At 40.8% G+C, this 17,396-nt stretch overlaps 1 protein-coding gene across 1 annotated transcript; it reads right to left on the bottom strand.

The window, feature by feature from the left end:
• Positions 1-7,167: 7,167 nt before the first annotated feature.
• Positions 7,168-9,591, bottom strand: FASTKD5 (FAST kinase domains 5). Its single transcript, XM_007934682.1, has one exon. It carries the CDS (start codon positions 9,589-9,591, stop codon positions 7,168-7,170), a length of 2,424 nt encoding a protein of 807 aa, XP_007932873.1.
• Between the last annotated feature and the right edge of the window lie 7,805 nt (positions 9,592-17,396).

Here is a 17,396-nt window from a genome sequence, read left to right as displayed (position 1 = left end):
ATTGGTCTCTCGTAAGACAAAGTCTCACTATTCTTGCTTCTAAGGAGCATTCTAACTGTACTTTTTCCAAAATCTATTTGTTCTTCAGTCTTCCTTATTCATTGTCCAGCTTCTGTGTGCATATGAGATGAATGAAAATACAATGGCTTAGGTCAGGCATACCTTAGTCCACAAAGTTACATCTTTGCTTTTTAACACCTCAAAAAGGTCACATTGCAGCAGATTTGCCCAATGTGATATGTCATTTGATTTCCTGACTGCTGCTCATGGGCATTGATTGTGGATCCATGTAAATGCATCTTTAACAACTTTAACCTTTTCTTCATTTATCATGATGTGCTTATTGGTCCAGTTGTGAGGATTTTTTTTTTTTTTTTTTAATTGCAATTTGGGTCGAAGTTTACAGAGCAAATTGTTTTTCTATTCAACAATCCATACACATTGTTCTGTGACATTTACTGCACTCCTCACACAGGAAGAGCATTCTTCCGACTTCCTCCCTATGCCCACCTCTTCCCTATGTTCTTCCTTCCCATCCCTTCCCACCTTCCTAGCTCTATCCCTGGGCAAATGCTGTCCTCTTGACCTCATAGGCTTGTTGTAATGAGTGCATACCCTCCTGATATTACTGTTCACCTTATAGTTCTATCATGGCTTTCAGTTGAGTCATAAGGGTTAAGCTCAGTTTCTAGCTTGAAGGGTGTCTAAAGGCCATAGTCTCAGGGGTCCCACCACTTCTTCATCAGACCAGTAAGCCTTGTCTTTTTTATGATTTTGAATTCTGTTCCACATTTCCCCCGACTCTATCCAGGACCTCTTACTGTGAACTCCTTTCAGAGCAGTTAGCAGTAGTAGCAGTGCACCATCCAGTTCTTCTGGTCTCAGGATCATGAAGTCTGGGATTCACATGCTCCATTAGTCCTTTGGACTGTTTCCTACATCTTTGATTTTCTTCACTCTTCTTTACTCCAGATGGGGAGAGACCAACAGTTGAACCTTACATGGCCACTCACAATATTTTAAGACTCTAGTTGCTACTCACCAAAATAGGATGTAGAACAATTGTCTTTGTGGGCTATGTTATGCCAATTGAGTTGTGAGGATTTTTGTTTTACGCTGAGGTGTAACCCACAATGAATGTTATACTTTTTGATCTTTATCAGTAAGTGCTTCAATTTCAGAAAGAAAGCTTGTGTCATCTGCATATTGCAGGTTGTTAATGAGTCTTCCTCCAATCCTGATGCCATGTTCTTCTTCATATACTCCAGCTTCTCGGATTATTTGCTCAGCATACAGACTAAGTATGTGTGGTGGTTATGTTTCTGTGTCAACTTGGCTGGGCCTGGTTGAGTGGCTGGGCAGCTGGTGGTAGTTATTCCCCATGATGAGAGTGCCAATGAACTCCATGGTGGGATCTACCACAAGAAGCTGACTAGCTGCTTTGGGTATGTGGTCTGCTTCCCATATATAAGCAGCAGCTTTGAGAGTGGTCTCTAGCCTGTGGCACGCTTGGACCCTGCATGTAGCCATGTCATTGTTCAGCAGCCTGCCATGCTCTGCTGACCCTGGGACTTATAATGGACTTAAGTTAATGGCCTGCCGTGTGGTTTGATAACATTGGGACTCTGCCTTTTTACTTGTCAACCTTGGGGCTTCTCAGCCTCAGCAGTCAGCACCTGTCTGAGTGAAGAAACGCCTCTAGCTCCAGTGGGCTGGGAGCAGGAGACAGAACTGGACCCCAAAGTTGAGGGGCTTTCACCCAGCCCCTAGAGCCTGACACTTGAACTTGGACTTAAAGCCTCCAGATTTTAAGAATAAACTCCTGTTTGTTAAGGCCATCCCATTTGTGGTATATTTCTTGTCAGAGTGGCACTAGGTAAACAGAAAAGCATGGTGAAAGGATATGACCCTGATGCACACCTTTTCTGATTTTAAATGACACAGTTCTCTTGTTCTGTTTAAATGACTGCCTTCTGGTCTATGCACAGGTTCCATAAGAGCACAATTAAGTGTTCTGAAATTCCCATTCTCTGCAATGCTATACATAATTTGTTATGATCCACACAAACACCTTTGCATAGTCAATAAAACAGGTAAATATTTTTTCTGGTAATTCTTTGCTTTCAGCCAAGATCCATCTGACATCAGCAATGATACCCCTTTTCCATATCCTCTTTTGAATCTGGCTTAAATCTCTGGCAGTTTCCTGTCAATGTACTACTGCCACCACTTCAGAGGTATGTATCTTCAGCAAAATTTTACTTGCATGGGATAGTAATGATACTATTTGATAATTTTCACATCTTGTTGGATCACTTTTCTTTGGACTGGGGCACAAATATAGATCTCTTCTAATTGACTGGCCAGGTAGCTGTTTTCCAAATTTCTTGGCATAGTCGAATGAGTGCTTCCAGTGCTGCATCCATTTGTTGAAACGTCTCAATTGGTATTCTGTCACCTCCTAGAGACATGTTTTTTGCCAATGACTTCAGGACAGCTTGGACTTCTTCCATCGATACCATCAGTTCTTGATCACATGCCACCTCCTGAAATGGGTGAACTCTGAATTCTTTTTGGTACAGTGTCTCTGTGTATTCCTTCCATCTTCTTTTGATGTTTTCTTCATTGTTCAATATTTTCCCATAGAATCTTCCAAAACTGCAACTAGAGGCTTGAATTTTTTTTTCAGTTCTTTCAGCATGAGAAATCCCAAGTGTGTGTTCTTCCCTTTTGGTTTTCTAACTTCAGTTCTTTGCACATTTCTTTATAATACATAGTTTTCTCATGCTGTCATTTCAAATCTTCTGTTCAGCTCTTTACTTCATCATTTCTTCCATTCGCTTTAACTACTCTCTGTTCAATAACAAAATTCAGGGTCTCTTCTGACACCCATTTTGGTCTTTTCTTTCATTTGTCTTTTTAATAACCTTTTGCTTTCTTCATGTACAATGTTCTTGATATCATCCCGCAACTCATCCACTGACATCATTAGTGTCTGATGCATCAAATCTATTCTTGAAGTGGTCTCTTAAATTCAGGTGGGATATGCTCAAGGTTGTACTTTGGCTCTTGTGGATTTGTTTTACTTTTCTTCAGCTTCAACTTGAACTTGCATATGAGCAATTGATAGTTTGTTTCACAGTTGACCCCTAGGCTTGTTCTGATGGATGAGTTTGAGCTTCTTCATCGTCCCTTTCCACAGATATAGTTGATTTGATTCCTATGTATTCCACCCAATAAATTCCATGGGTATAGTCACCATTTATGTTGTTGATCAAACGTATTTGCTATGAATAAGCTGTCGGTCTTGCAAAATCAATCATGCAATCTCCAGCCTCGTTTCTATCACCAAGGCTGTATTTTCCAACTACTGATGCTTCTTCTTTGTTTCCAACTTTTACTTTCTAATAACCAGTAATTATCAATGCATCTTGATTGCATGTTTGATCACTTTCAGACTGCAGAAAGTTGGGAAAAATCTTCAATTTCGAATGCTTGGTATTAGTGGTTGGTATGTAAATTTAAATAACAGTCATATTAACTGCACTTCCTTAGAGATATTATCCTATCATTGACAGTGCTGTACTTCAATATCGATCCTGAAATGTTGTTTTTGACATTGAATGCAACACCATCTCTCTTCAATTTGTCATTCCCAGCACAGTAGTCTGTATGTCTGTTCAACTGTAAAGTGGCCAATATCAGTCCACCTCAGCTCACTAATTCTCATACACAAACCACCAAATGGAATGTTTCTCAACAGAAGGCAGTGCTGTTGACATTTTCCTTATAATAATTCTTTCTTATAGGGGACCATCCCTATATCCCTAGGCAGTTGTTCTGCCAAGCTACTCTAATAACTAAAAACATCCCCAGCCTTTTCTAAATGCCCCTTGCTGCGAGCTACTTAGAAGAGAAAAAAATGGAAAGATCACTTTCCATAATACAAGAAGAATCTCTCTCCACACATACACGCACACGTGTATATTCAGTTAAAAAGAAAAATAATAAAATTAATTTAAAAACATGTATGTGTGTACGTGTTCATTTATTTCCTTGTATGGGCCTCTGGAAGAATATGTAAGAAACTGATAACACAAGCAATCTCTAGGCAGGGGACTATGTGGCAGGAAAACATGGGTTTTCATTGAATACCTTTTGAATCATGTTAATTTTTACCTATTCAATATTAAATCAATACAAAATGCTTTTAAAACTTACTTATATCAGTGTTTCTCAAATTTGAGTATGCACTAATTCCTACAGGCCCTAAGGGTTTACACAAATTACTTGGATTATGCTACTTACCTAGGTACAACCTCCTTTTGCTTCTGGCTCTAATATGATTGAATCAATCAAATCTGACACCCAGTGGACTTCCTATTATGGGAGGGTAACATGTTTACTTTTCATCTAAGCTACTTACCATGAAAAACATTCTGCCTAATTGTTACATTTGGGACTTACTGGCACAGTCCTAAAGAGGTCTGGTGGCACAGTGGCTAAAGCACTTGGCTCCTAACCAAAAGGTCAGTGGTTCAAACCCACCAGCTGCTCTGTGGAAGGAAGATGAAGCAGGCTGCTTACATGAAGATTTATAGCCTTGGATATGACAGACCAGAAGAACCAGATGGTGCCTGGCTACCACTATCAACTACTCAGAGCAGGAACTATGTAGGAGATCCTGGATAGAGTAGGAGAACAATGCGCAACAAAACTCAAAATCATTGGGGACAAAAAAAGGGACCAAGTTTGCTTGTCTGATAGAGCCTGATGGAACCACCCCTAGTTGCCCTTTAGGTCTGGAATTGAACCTACTTCTGTGGCTTCCAAACAAAAGACAGGCATATCAGCTGAGCATTTACATTAGGTAGATATACTCCTTGGAGAGATTAATTATGGGAGAATAGAAGGGCTGTGTATGCACAGGGAGGGGGGGCAGGAGTGCATGGTAGGGAAGGACGCAGGGAAGAGATTGTCAATGGGGAGGAAGTGGGAGGGGAGTGGTTGCATTGTGGGAAGTTGCAGTCAATGTCATTGAGACAAAGTGTGTGTGAGCTGCTATATGGAAAGTGAATTTGCTCTATAAACTTTCACCCATATCACAATTAAAAAAAAAAGAAATGATAGCCTTGGAAACTCTATGGGACAGCAGTTCTACTCTATTCTATAGGGTCACTATGAATCAGAATCGACTTGATGGCAGTGGGTGGTGGAGGCACGGTCCTGGTAACATAGTGGTTAAATGCTCAGCTACTAACCAAAAGACTGGAAGTTCAAACCCACCAGTTGCTCTGTGGGAGAAAAATGTGGCAGTCTGCTTCCATAAAGATTTACAGCCTTGGAAACTATGGGGGAGTTCTACTCTGTCCTATAGTGTCGCTATGAGTAGGAATCAACTCTATGACAATGGGTTTGGATTTGGTAGGGGTTTGGATTTGGTTTGGGTTTGGGACCAATGGCACTTATATAATTCTACTCTCTTAGGTCCAATTTTGGAGCTCTAGTGGCATAATAGATAAGGCACTTGACTGCTAACCAGAAGGTCAGCAGTTCAAACCCACCAGCTGCTCCATAAAAGGAAGATGGGGTCATCTACTTCTGTAAAGATTTACAGCCTCGGAAACCCAATGGGGGTCGTTATGAGTCAGAAACAACTCGATGGCAGTGAGAGGTCCAATTTTAAAGGAGTGCCTTGATGGTGCAAATGGTTAAGCACAAGACTACTAACTGAAAGGTTGGCATTTCAAACCTACATCGAAGCGCCTTGGAAGACAGGCCTGTGGAGTTCAACTTTGTACACATGGGGTTGCCATAAGTCTGAATCAACTTGATGGCAACTAACAGCAACATGTCCATTTTTAGGGAGAAAACATCCAGGGGAGGGAGTTTATGCAGGAGACTTAGAAATGGGGAAGAGAAAGAGATTTAGCTCATTAATTCTGAAATGGCTCTTTAAAGGAGGAAGAACCGGCAAATAAGGACAAAGACATCTAAAGCTACACAAGAATGAGAAATACAACTGCTTCACAATATGATGAAAGTAATTAAGACCACTGAATTATATACGTAAAAAATGTTGAGATGGCAAATGTTTTGTTTTATTTATATATATATATATGCGGGAGCTCTGGTAGCATAGTGGCTAAGACACTTGCCTGCTAACCAGACGGCTGGCGGTTCAAACCCACCAGCCACTCCTCGGAAGGAAGGTTGGGCAATCCTACTTCCGTAGTGATACTGCCTCGGAAACCCAAGGAGGGGTCGCTATGAGTCGGGGCCGACTCGACGGCACATAACAACAACAACAACATATATGTATGCGGGAGCTCTGGTAGCATAGTGGCTAAGACACTTGCCTGCTAACCAGAAGGCTGGCGGTTCAAACCCACCAGCCACTCCTCGGAAGGAAGGTTGGGCAATCCTACTTCCGTAGTGATACTGCCGCGGAAACCCAAGGAGGGGTCGCTATGAGTCGGGGCCGACTCGACGGCAAACAACAACAACAACAACATATATGTATGTATATGTATATACACACATATATATACGTTCTACAATTTAAAAAAAAAGATAGTAATAACTTAAAAAAAATTAGAAGGATCTTAATTTTGTTGCTGTTGTTAGATGCCATCGAGTCGGCTCCGACTCATACTGACTTTATATATAACTGAATGAAACACTGTCCAGTCCTGTGCCAGCCTTACAATCCTTGCTATACTTGAGCCCATCATTGCAGCCACTGTGTCAATCCCACACATGAGGAAAAAACCATGAAAGATGAAAAAGAGTCTTACTTTAAAGTAAAGCATATGAAAACCACCTTTAAAAAATTGGCTTTAAACAATGTTTGACTACACTTTTACACTAAAAACTCTAAACAACCATGAGATCAGGCAGATAATGAAAAATGCAATAGGACTTACTTATCTACATTTTAAGATGTTTATTATTTACCCAAGAGTAATATGCACAAATTAGCAGCAACATGAAAAAGACCGGGTTACTATTTTCAGTTACATATACCAGCTCCAATCTGTCAGACAAGAGTACAACTAAATACCTACAACAGATCATTTTATTACCAAACCTATATTTTGGCTCTTGTAATGGTCTCGTAACACTTTGTACAGTGCAAGTACAAGTAAAAATGGCCCTGAAAGTCCTTCAGAGCTCACAGGTAAACACTTTCTCATGAAGGAATGCCAGCTTTTCTGAGCGAGTTCGTTTCAGCAGTGGGAGCCATTCCCAATGGGTTAACTCGACCACGTGATACCCAAGCCGAACCAGCTGCCGCCTCTTCATATTGTGCAGTCCAAGCAGATGCCTGGAACCATAGCAATACTGGTTCTTATTTGTCAACTGAATAGCCAGCTTCACTAGCGGGGCCTGCAAGTGGGCTGGGGGGCATAATAGGTCAGCCATCTCCAAGGCCCCCAACCTGTCTGCCATGTTGCCACGGGAGCCCCCCAAGTATGTGGCTGCCTTCTTCTCTAACTCCATGGGCTGCTGCCCAATTTCTGACTCAATTTCCCCCTGGAAATGCCCTCTTGATTTTCCTTTTAGTAACTGATTCAGCAAATTGTCTGTAAGGCTGACTCCCACATGCTTAAGCTTTAATTTGGTTACATCTTGAATTGATGTGGCATCTCTGTTGAATGGTAATGGCTTCATGTTGACATCAAGCTGAACCTCTATGTCAGAAGATCGGGTATGAGGCAAAATCATATGGTGTTTAATGTACTGGGGCCCACCCAACATGGTCTCAAGTAAAAAGAGAGCTTCTAGGAATTCAGGTTTTGAGCACATATCTTTCCTTGCTAAATTCCACAGTATTTCTGATCCCTCTTGCTGAAGGTGAGAGTTAAGACGATTGCCTCTGTAATGTGGGCACTCAATGCCAACTGTGCCATCCAGGGTACACAGCTCCTTAGTGAGTTCAAACTTACTTCTCTCCTGAGTTAACCTGACAAACCCTGGACTCAGAGCAAAATCTATTAGCTCTACTGGAAAGTGCTGAGAAAACGCCAAGCCCAGCAGGCAGGTGAGCAGGTGTTCTGGGTATTGGTTAAACTCAGGCATCTTTCTGTGAATCTCATTGATCAGGCTGGAATAAAAGTCTTCTGTGTTGGGTGGCTTATAATTCAGAGTTCCAAATGACCACAAAATCTTAGCAACATCTTTACTTCGACAGTGTGCTACTCTAGGAGGCAAAGAAGCAGCTACAGCATTCATCACCCTTTCATCCAGGATGCGTAAGGCCGAGCAGGCCAGAGTCAGATGCATGACACCTTGAACTCCCATGGAAGGAATTCGCTGAGGAGCAATCTGTCCAAATTGTTTCATGAAATGTATGTGATCCACATGTGTAAAGCGGAACATTTTAAGAATATTCACTAAGGCATAACTACTCAGATGCTGCATGTCAGCACAGGCCAAGTCTCCGATTTTCCTCATGACAAATTCAGAGAGACTACTACTTGATTTAAAGAACCCCAAACAAATTGCACCAGCCTCCTCTAAATTGATCAGATCTATGTACTTGAGGATCAGTGATTCCAGTTTTTGCATTAGGTCCTGAGGGGCCTGCCGACTTTCACCTATAATATATATTAAGTGAATCAGTTGTGGTAAGGAAAGCTCTTTCCAGTGAATACTGAGATAACTAAAAAAGATTTTTAAAAACCGAGGTACCCTGTGGCCCAAGTTCCGCCAGAGGTCAGCCACCAAAAGAAGCTGATCCAGGTTCATTTCCCACACATGATGGCAAATTTTGGTTTCATACACATCTAGCATTGGATGGGAATGAGGGATTCCTAAACTGACAAAGGCTTTCAAACTGCAGATCAGATCTGGGGTCTCAAAGAGCTCTATGTTTTTCACACTCAGCTGGCAGAGCAAAGTAAAGCTAGTACCGGACAGCAAAACAGGATGTTGCTCTGCAGGCAAAGAGCTCAGCTTACAGAAATAATCAGCAATGACTTGGGGCTGGAGATTATTTTGAAAAACTGTGATTTGGTGCAAAATTAGTTCACCTTCTGAAACTGACAGGGGCGGACCAGTTTCAGATCTGTTATAGCTGTGAAGCTGGTACTCTGGTCTCAGCTGTAGGAAAGCTCGAGGATCTTGAAAGGAATCAAAGACTTCCACGTCCTTTTCAACTCTCGTGGTGCCTGGTGAGGCTGGCTGCAACGTGCTGGCCTTAGAGGCAGAGGCCTTGCTGAATTCCCAACCCAGGAGGGCATGGCTGGTTGTCAGGATCCTCCGAGAAGAGGAGGTGCTACAAATGTTCTCAACTTGTTTTGTAGGGCCGTGTCCCCTGGGCCATGTGCTGCTTCCCACATTCCAATATGCCACACTTTGGGTTGCACTGTAGGCAAGAGGACTGCAAAACCCTTGATATCCTAAAGGTTTTAACAGCTTGAGAGTGGCTCCCATTCTGGTGTCAGTACTGATCTTTTTGCCAGTCAAAACACAGTCCTCCCAGGTCTGACCAGACAATTTCTTGTTGGTATGGTACTTGATTAGAGTTGGTCGGGGAGGTGTCCCACAGAAACTGCCTGGAAATCTTCGGCATATCACAAGAGCCATGGATCACAAATGACTGGGCGAAAATTGGTGCCAGATACTGAAAAAAGGGGTAGATGAAGAATGAGTGTCTTCCACCTATCACAATACCAAAATTCACACAACATAAGAAATGGATTTAAATTACACTGTTGTCCACTCAAGTTAAGTTCAATGCTAGTGAATGCTCAAACCAAATCCAAGACAGCAAATATCAAACATAAACAACATGTGCCCTGCATAAAGGCATAGGAAAACCCCAAACCATAGGGCAATTCTTATAGGAAGGAGCTCTTCCTCTGGACAGACTTCCTTCATTCAAGAAGGGAAGTAATGATGGTTAGAGAAAAGACAGTTGCTTTGCTACATTCAACAGGAAGGGAAGAAAGGAGAGTTCCAAAAAGAAAGCTGGGAACAAAAACAAACACTTTATTCCATCTCTTTGATATTAATGATTAAGGTCCCACTTAGAGAATAAAAAAGTTAGTAAAAGCTACCATACTGAAAGCACAAAATAAAAGATGGGCTTTGGTATAAAGTTTAATCAATTATACCCACCATGATCCTCTCTGTTCTTAAAGGACAAAACTTTAAATTACAGAATTCTGTCACTGTAATGCTGTGAGATCCTGTACCTTTTAGAAGAGGTCTATTCTCCTCTCCAAGAAGCCTGTAACAGAGAGAATCACTATGGAAGAGCAGTCATGCAATTGAGAAGTATACTCACTCACTCACTCGTTTTGAGAGGGAGGACAGAAGCTAGGCCCTCCTCACTGTCCATTCTTCAGTGGGAAGCAAAGAGCATCTCAAAGCTGGGCACAGGGTTCAGGAAACCCAATTCCCATGACTGTCCTGCTGCCAAGCCAGGGGACCAGCACAGCTTTCCTCCGGAGGAGGCAAATTAGCAATGCTCCCAGTGAGTCAGGTGTTGATTACTTCCTTATCCTGCCTCTGATCAGTACAATTCCCCTTTTTCTCCCAGGGCAGAAACTATGAGAAGCTATGAAACTGACTCTGCTGTACTCTTGCTTTTTTCCTCAGCAGCTTATTTTCTTTCCTTCCCCTTGAGAAGTGCCAAAGCCTGACAAGCAAGGCCCAGGGAAACCACACCGTTAACCAATGGCCCAGACAGGCCTATTGCTGCAGCAAAAACCCCAAGAGGATTCTGAGGGTGTCACCATGACTTTCTAAAGGGCCTGCTCAACTCTGCTGTCAGACCCTTCCTTCCACAGCCCACAACATAAGAACCAGGGGAGTGCAGGGCAGGCCAGTGGTTTGTTTGGGTAGTCCAGCTTCACAAGGGGCAGGAATGTATGATCTAATTTCTTTGTAAACCAGAACAGAATTCTTTCACACTAAATTTTTATATACTTGGTTCTTTCCTGTAGCTTGTGGACCATTATACATACCAAGCTTCAATCTTTGGGTCCAGATGCCATAGACCAGCATACAGTCTAGGGGCTAAATCTAGCCCACCATCAGTTTTTGTAAGTAAAGTTTTACTGGAATATAGTCCTACCCATTTGTTATATATTGTCTACGGATGCTTTCACACCACTCACACCACAAGGGCAGAAGTGAGTAACTGACAGAGATTATATGGCCTGCAAAGCATTAAATATTTACTATCTGGTCCTTTACAGAAAATGTCTGCCAATGCCTGCTATATTATAGACCGTTAGCTTATTCCTAGGAACACAGATGACCAACATTTTAAATACTAGGAAAATAGTACCAAAATCATTTCCTCTTCATATTTAGATATTACTGAGGATTTATATGCCTCAAAATATTCACTAGGAACCTCCATTAACAAGAACAAGAGCTAGCAGGTACTAGAACTCCCCACTTGACAGAGCAGTGCTTTTAAGAAGACCTGCTTCAGAACCTGAAATTTAAATTTAGCCCAACAAATGTACAACTAAAGCCATAAACTGCTCAAATCTGTAGTCCTTCATTTTACCTCGGGAATTCAATCCTAAGAAATAACTCAAAAGGAAAAAAAAACAACTTATTTTTACAAAATAGCTGTTTTACTCTCAAGTAAAAAACTGAAAACCACCCAAATGTCCATTCAATAGGAGGCTGGTTTACAAGATAAGCGTGGCTGGCATCAACATGGAAAAGTACACACACATATTCAGTGGAACACAAACTAGTGCCGTGACCTAAACTACACTTACCTAAAAGAACAAAACAGCTTCTCTATGGGAGAGACTTTGTTATATCTTTGATAAATTAACTTTTTTTGTTTTTTTATAGGGGTTAAAACTGTTAATACAGAAGAATATAGGGGCTAATTTGACAAATATACCTATTAAAAAAAAAAACAAAAACTGCCCACCATAGCGAGCCCTCCTTGGGTTTCCGAGGCAGTATCACTATGGGAAGTAGATTGCCCAACCTTCCTCCCAAGGAGTGGCTGGTGGGTATGAAACACCAGCCTTCTGGTTAGCAGTTAAATGCCTTAGGCACTACACCACCAGAGCTCCCAAATACACCAACAGATGATCATAATTTTTAAAACATATTAAGTAATTAAAATTATCATAATTAATATTACCTAAGAGTACTTAACAAAATTACTATGCATGGTCCTACAATGAATAAAAGAATCACTTACTGGAACATCAATGTTTGACTGGTGTAGATACACTGTTTTGAAATGATGTGGCTCTTTTTGCTTTGTAAAAATACAGACTAAATCCCAAAATGGAAATAATAAGAGCTATAAGCGAGGGGTCGCTATGAGTCGGGGCCGACTCGACGGCACATAACAACAACAACATAATTGTCTTAAGGAGCCCTGGTGTTACAGTGGTAAGCGTTCAGCTACCAAAAGGTTGGTGGTTCAAATCCACCAGGTGTTCCATAGAAGACAAATGAGGCAGTCTGCTTCTGTAAAGATTAACAGCCTTGGAAACCTTGTGGGGGCAGTTCTACTCTGTGCTATAAGGTCACTATGAGTTGGAATCAACTCAATGGCAATAGTTTTGGTTTCTGGATTTGGATAATTGTCTTAGGGCATCCTCCGTGCCAGGCTTTGTACGAGCTGCTTTATCTGCATTAGTTCCATCCCTACAACCATGCTGTAAAGTAGGTTTATTATTCCTATATTAATGATGAGGAAAAGCAGACTTCACAAGAGTAAGAAATGTGCCCCAGGGTTACACAGCCAAGGAACACAGCTTGGTTTGACATCAAAGACTATTGTTGTTGTTGTAGCTTTTTGCCGTGGAGTCGGCCCCGACTCATAACGACCCCTCCTTGGGTTTCCGAGGCAGTATCACTACGGAAGTAGGATTGCCCAACCTTCCTTCCGAGGAGTGGCTGGTGGGTTTGAACCGCCAGCCTTCTGGTTAGCAGTCAAGTGCCTTAGGCACTATGCTACCAGAGCTCCTTCAAAGACTATATGACTCAAAAAAACATACTGCTTGTTGTACTGGAGAGCCAAGAATGGGTGTCAAGAAACACAGGTCCCAGACTGGAATTTTCTGAACAATCTATGATCTTCTAGGGTTTCCAGGTGCCAGGGAGCTGGAAGATTAGAACTGAGTCAACACCAATGCCCCTCTCTTCTCTAATAGTATAGGATTGTAGATATCACTATGATTAGACTATCCTGCTTACAAAAAGAACCAAGAGGAGACCACAAAGACTGAAATCTTCGTTACCGAGTTTTAAAAAAAAAAACTTCCACTGAGTCGATTCTGACTCATAGCCATCCTGTAGCACAGAAAACTGCCCCTGAAGCTTTCCAAAGCTGTAAATCTGTATAGAAACACACTGCAGAGAGGCTGGTGGGTTCAAACCATCAACATTTTATTTAGCAGTCAAATGCTTTGATCACTGTGCCACCAGAACACCTTTCACATTAAGGAAGAGATTTGACATATATAATTTGGCAACTGTAAAGACAATCATAAAACATGCGGTTACATAGATAGATATGGATGCATATATATAGACAGAAAGGCATATGCAAGTAAATGCACATGCATGCACAGGGGATCTGTAACTATATGTATATACACATTTTTATGTGCTGCCCATATATCCACATAAAACAAATCATGTAAGTGGCACAGTTATGAATGCTTCCTAGACACATCCAAACAACTCATAAGGTTGGTTTAGAGGGTTAAAACATTGCGACCAAGGGGACATCAAACTCAACTGGCTTAACATACTACACAAAAACACTGTTCCACATCCTACTTTGGCAAGTAGCAACTGGGATCTTAAAAGCTGCAAGGGGCCATCTAGATGCAATGATGGGTCTCTCCTCGTCCACAGCAAAGAAGAATGAAGAAAACAAAAGACTCATGGAAACAATTAGATCCTCAGCTTATATGACTATGAGACCAGAAGAACTAGATGGTGCCCAGCTACCACCGTCAACCACTCACAAGGGGATCTATGTAGGAGGTCCTGGATAGACTGGGAGAACAATGTGGAACAAAACTCAAAATCATAAGACAAAAAAAAAAAGGACCAGGTTTGCTGGTCTGATAGAGCCTGGTGGAACCAGAGACTACAGCCCCTAGCTGCCCTTCAGGTCTGGAATTGAACCCATTCCTGTGGCTTCCAACAAAACAAAAGACAGGCATATGAGCTGAACACTTACATTAGGTAGATACACTCCTTGGAGAGATCAATCATGGGAGAAAAGAAGGGCTGTGTATGCACAGGGAGACAGCTGGGGGGGGGCAGTAGTGCATGAGAGGGAAGGACACAGGGAAGAGGTGGCTATCGGGAGGAAATGGGAGGAGAGCTGTCGTACTGTGGGAGACTACAAGTCAACATCATGAGACAAAGTGTATGTCAACTGCTATATGGAAGATGAATTTGCTTTGTGAACTTTCACCCAAATCACAGTAAAATTAAAAAAAAAAAAAAAAAAAAGAGCATTCAGGAGATAAACTATGAAAAAAGAAAAGGAAAAAAAAAAAGTCTGCAACCATAGTCTTCAGGGATTACTTAGTCTAATGGCATAACACAGTTCACAAAGATAAATGCTCCACATCCTAGAGTTTGGTGAGTGACGGCTGGGGTCTTAAAAAGCTTGCAAGTGACCTACGGATAGCTGATCTTTGACAAAGGACCAAAACTCTTTACATGAGAAAGAGATAGTCTCTTTCACAAATGGTGCTGGCAAACCTGGACATCCATTTGCAGAAAAATGAAACAGGACTCATCTCTCACACCATATACAAAAATGAACTCCAAGTGGATCAAAGACTTAAATGTTAAAACCTAAAACTATAAAGACCATCAAAGAAAAAATAGGGATAAACTTAGGGGCTCTAATACATAGCATAAAAACACTATCAAACATAACTACAAATGCACAAAAAACAGAAGATAAACTAGATAACTGGAACTTTCTAAAAACTAAACACTTATGTACATCAAAAGATTTCAACAAAAGAGTAAAAAGAGAATCCATAGACTGAGAAAAATTTTTGGTAACATATCGGACAAGGGACTAATTTCTAAAATTTATGGAATACTTCAGCACCTCAACAACAAAAAGACAAATCATCCAATTAAAAAATGGCCAAAGACATGAACAGACAGATACTTTAACACAGAAGACATTAAAGCACCCAACAACCACATGATGAAATGCTTGTGATTATTAGGCATTAAAGAGATGCAAATCAAAACAATGAGACACCACCTCACCACAGCATTAATAGCAAAGTTCAAAAAAAAACAGAAAACAACAAATGCTGATGAGGGTGTGAAGAGATTAAAACCCCCATACGTTGCTGGTGGAATTGTAAAATGGTACAACCACTGTGGAAAACAGTATAGTGCTTCCCTAAAAATTTGGAAACAGAAATACCATATGATCCAGCAATCTCACTACCAGATATCTATCTATCCCACAGAAACAAGAGCCAGGACACGAATGTATATTTGCATACCCATGTTCACTGCATTATTCACAACAGCAAAAAAGATGGAAACAACCTAAATGCCTATCAATGGATGAATACATAAACTACGATGCATACCATACACACAATGGAAAACTACAATGAATCTGAGAAACTTAACATGGATGAATCTGGAGGGCATTACACTGAGTGAAATGAGTCAATCACAAAAGGATAAATATTGTATGAGACTATTACTATAAAAAGTCAAGAAAGGTTTTCACACAAAAAGAAACACTCTTTGATGGTAACCAGGGTTGGAAGGGGAAGGGATGGTAAATCACTAACTAGAAGGTAGACACAAATTAACTTGAATTTGAATGGTGAAGTACAGTAAGGGGGTGGTCAGCAAAAAATGATCAAGGCAAAGGAAAACACTGGGAGGAGCACAAGAGTTAAAGACAACAGAGGGAAATACTATTACATACACAATCCCAGGGGAGTAAAAACAGCTTGCGAGCAGCCATCTAAGATACAGCTATTGGGCTCTACTCGTATGGAGCAAGAGAGAACGAAGGAAATGAAAGGCTCAAAGAAGAAACTAACCCACAAGACTAACAGTCCACACCACCCACAGCCTCTTCTAACCTCGAGACCAGAAGAACTAGATGTTACCCAGCTACCACTACCAACCATTTTGACAAGGGACACAATAGAAGGTCCTGAATAGAATGGAAGAAAAATGTAGAACAAAACTCAAATTCCTAAAGAAGGCCAGACCTCCTCAACCAATAGAGACTAGAAGAACCCCTGAGACTATTACCCTAAGATAACCTTTGAACATGGAATTGGAGCTATTTCTGTAAGTCACCTTTTAGCCAAATAATAGATTGGCCTATAAGATAAACACTAGCACCTATGAATACTGTGTTCCCTTAATCAATGAACCATTGAGATCAAATAGCCAACATTTACCCATAAGCAAAAGTGAGACAGCAAGGAGGGAAAGGAAAGCTAGATCAATGGAAATGAACAAACAGAATGGAAACAACCAAAATGCTAACACAATGTAAAAAAGAACTAATGCCATAGAATAATCTATATAAAAATTATTAAATGGGAACCTAATTTTCCATGCAAACTTTCACCCAAAACATAATATATATATTAAAAAAAGTAACTTGTGAAGGTCAAGGATTAACAAATGCCACACCACTATGAAGGAGCTCTGGTAGCACAGTAGTTAAAAGCATTTGGCTGCTAACCAAAAGGTCAGTGGTTCAAATCTACCAGCCACTCTGAGGAACAAAGATGAGGCAGTCTGCTTCCATAAAGATTTACAGCCTTGGAAATCCTCTAAGGCAGTTCTACTCTGTCCAAAGAGTCCCTATGAGTCGGAATTGACTCAGCAGCAGTGGGATGGATGGATATATGGATGGATAGATAAATGGATGGATGGACTGACTGATTTATTGATGGATTTATTGACTGACTGATTGATTTACTAACTTACTTACTTACCACCACCACTGTGGAGAGGGAGGGGTTGGGGCAGAGGTTGATCAAGTTCACAAATAGTCTAAGTACAAGCAAGGATTTAGTACATGATAGAGGAAGACCTTTAAATCACTGGGCAAACATAGATTGTTCAGTAAATGGCATTAAGACAACTGGAAAACTGATTAATTAAAAATAACATAAATTGATGCTAACTAAAATAAAGTCCTAATACAAAAGTACATTGGTGGTTACCAGGAGGTTGGGGGTAGAATGGGGAGTTACTGCTTAAAGTGTACTGAGAATCTGTTTGGGTCATGAAAAATTTTTAGAAATAGTGGTGATAGCTGCACAATGCTGTAAATGTAATTAATATCATTGAATTATATATTTTAAAATGGTTTAAACACAAAACTCAAAATCATTGGAGGAAAAAAAAAAAAAAAA

The sequence above is a fragment of the Orycteropus afer genome, unplaced genomic scaffold, assembly GCF_000298275.1.
Source record: "Orycteropus afer afer isolate SDZICR_OR568_19922 unplaced genomic scaffold, OryAfe1.0 scaffold00020, whole genome shotgun sequence".
Taxonomy (NCBI): domain Eukaryota; kingdom Metazoa; phylum Chordata; class Mammalia; order Tubulidentata; family Orycteropodidae; genus Orycteropus; species Orycteropus afer.
This window is presented reverse-complemented; position numbering and strand designations above follow the sequence as displayed.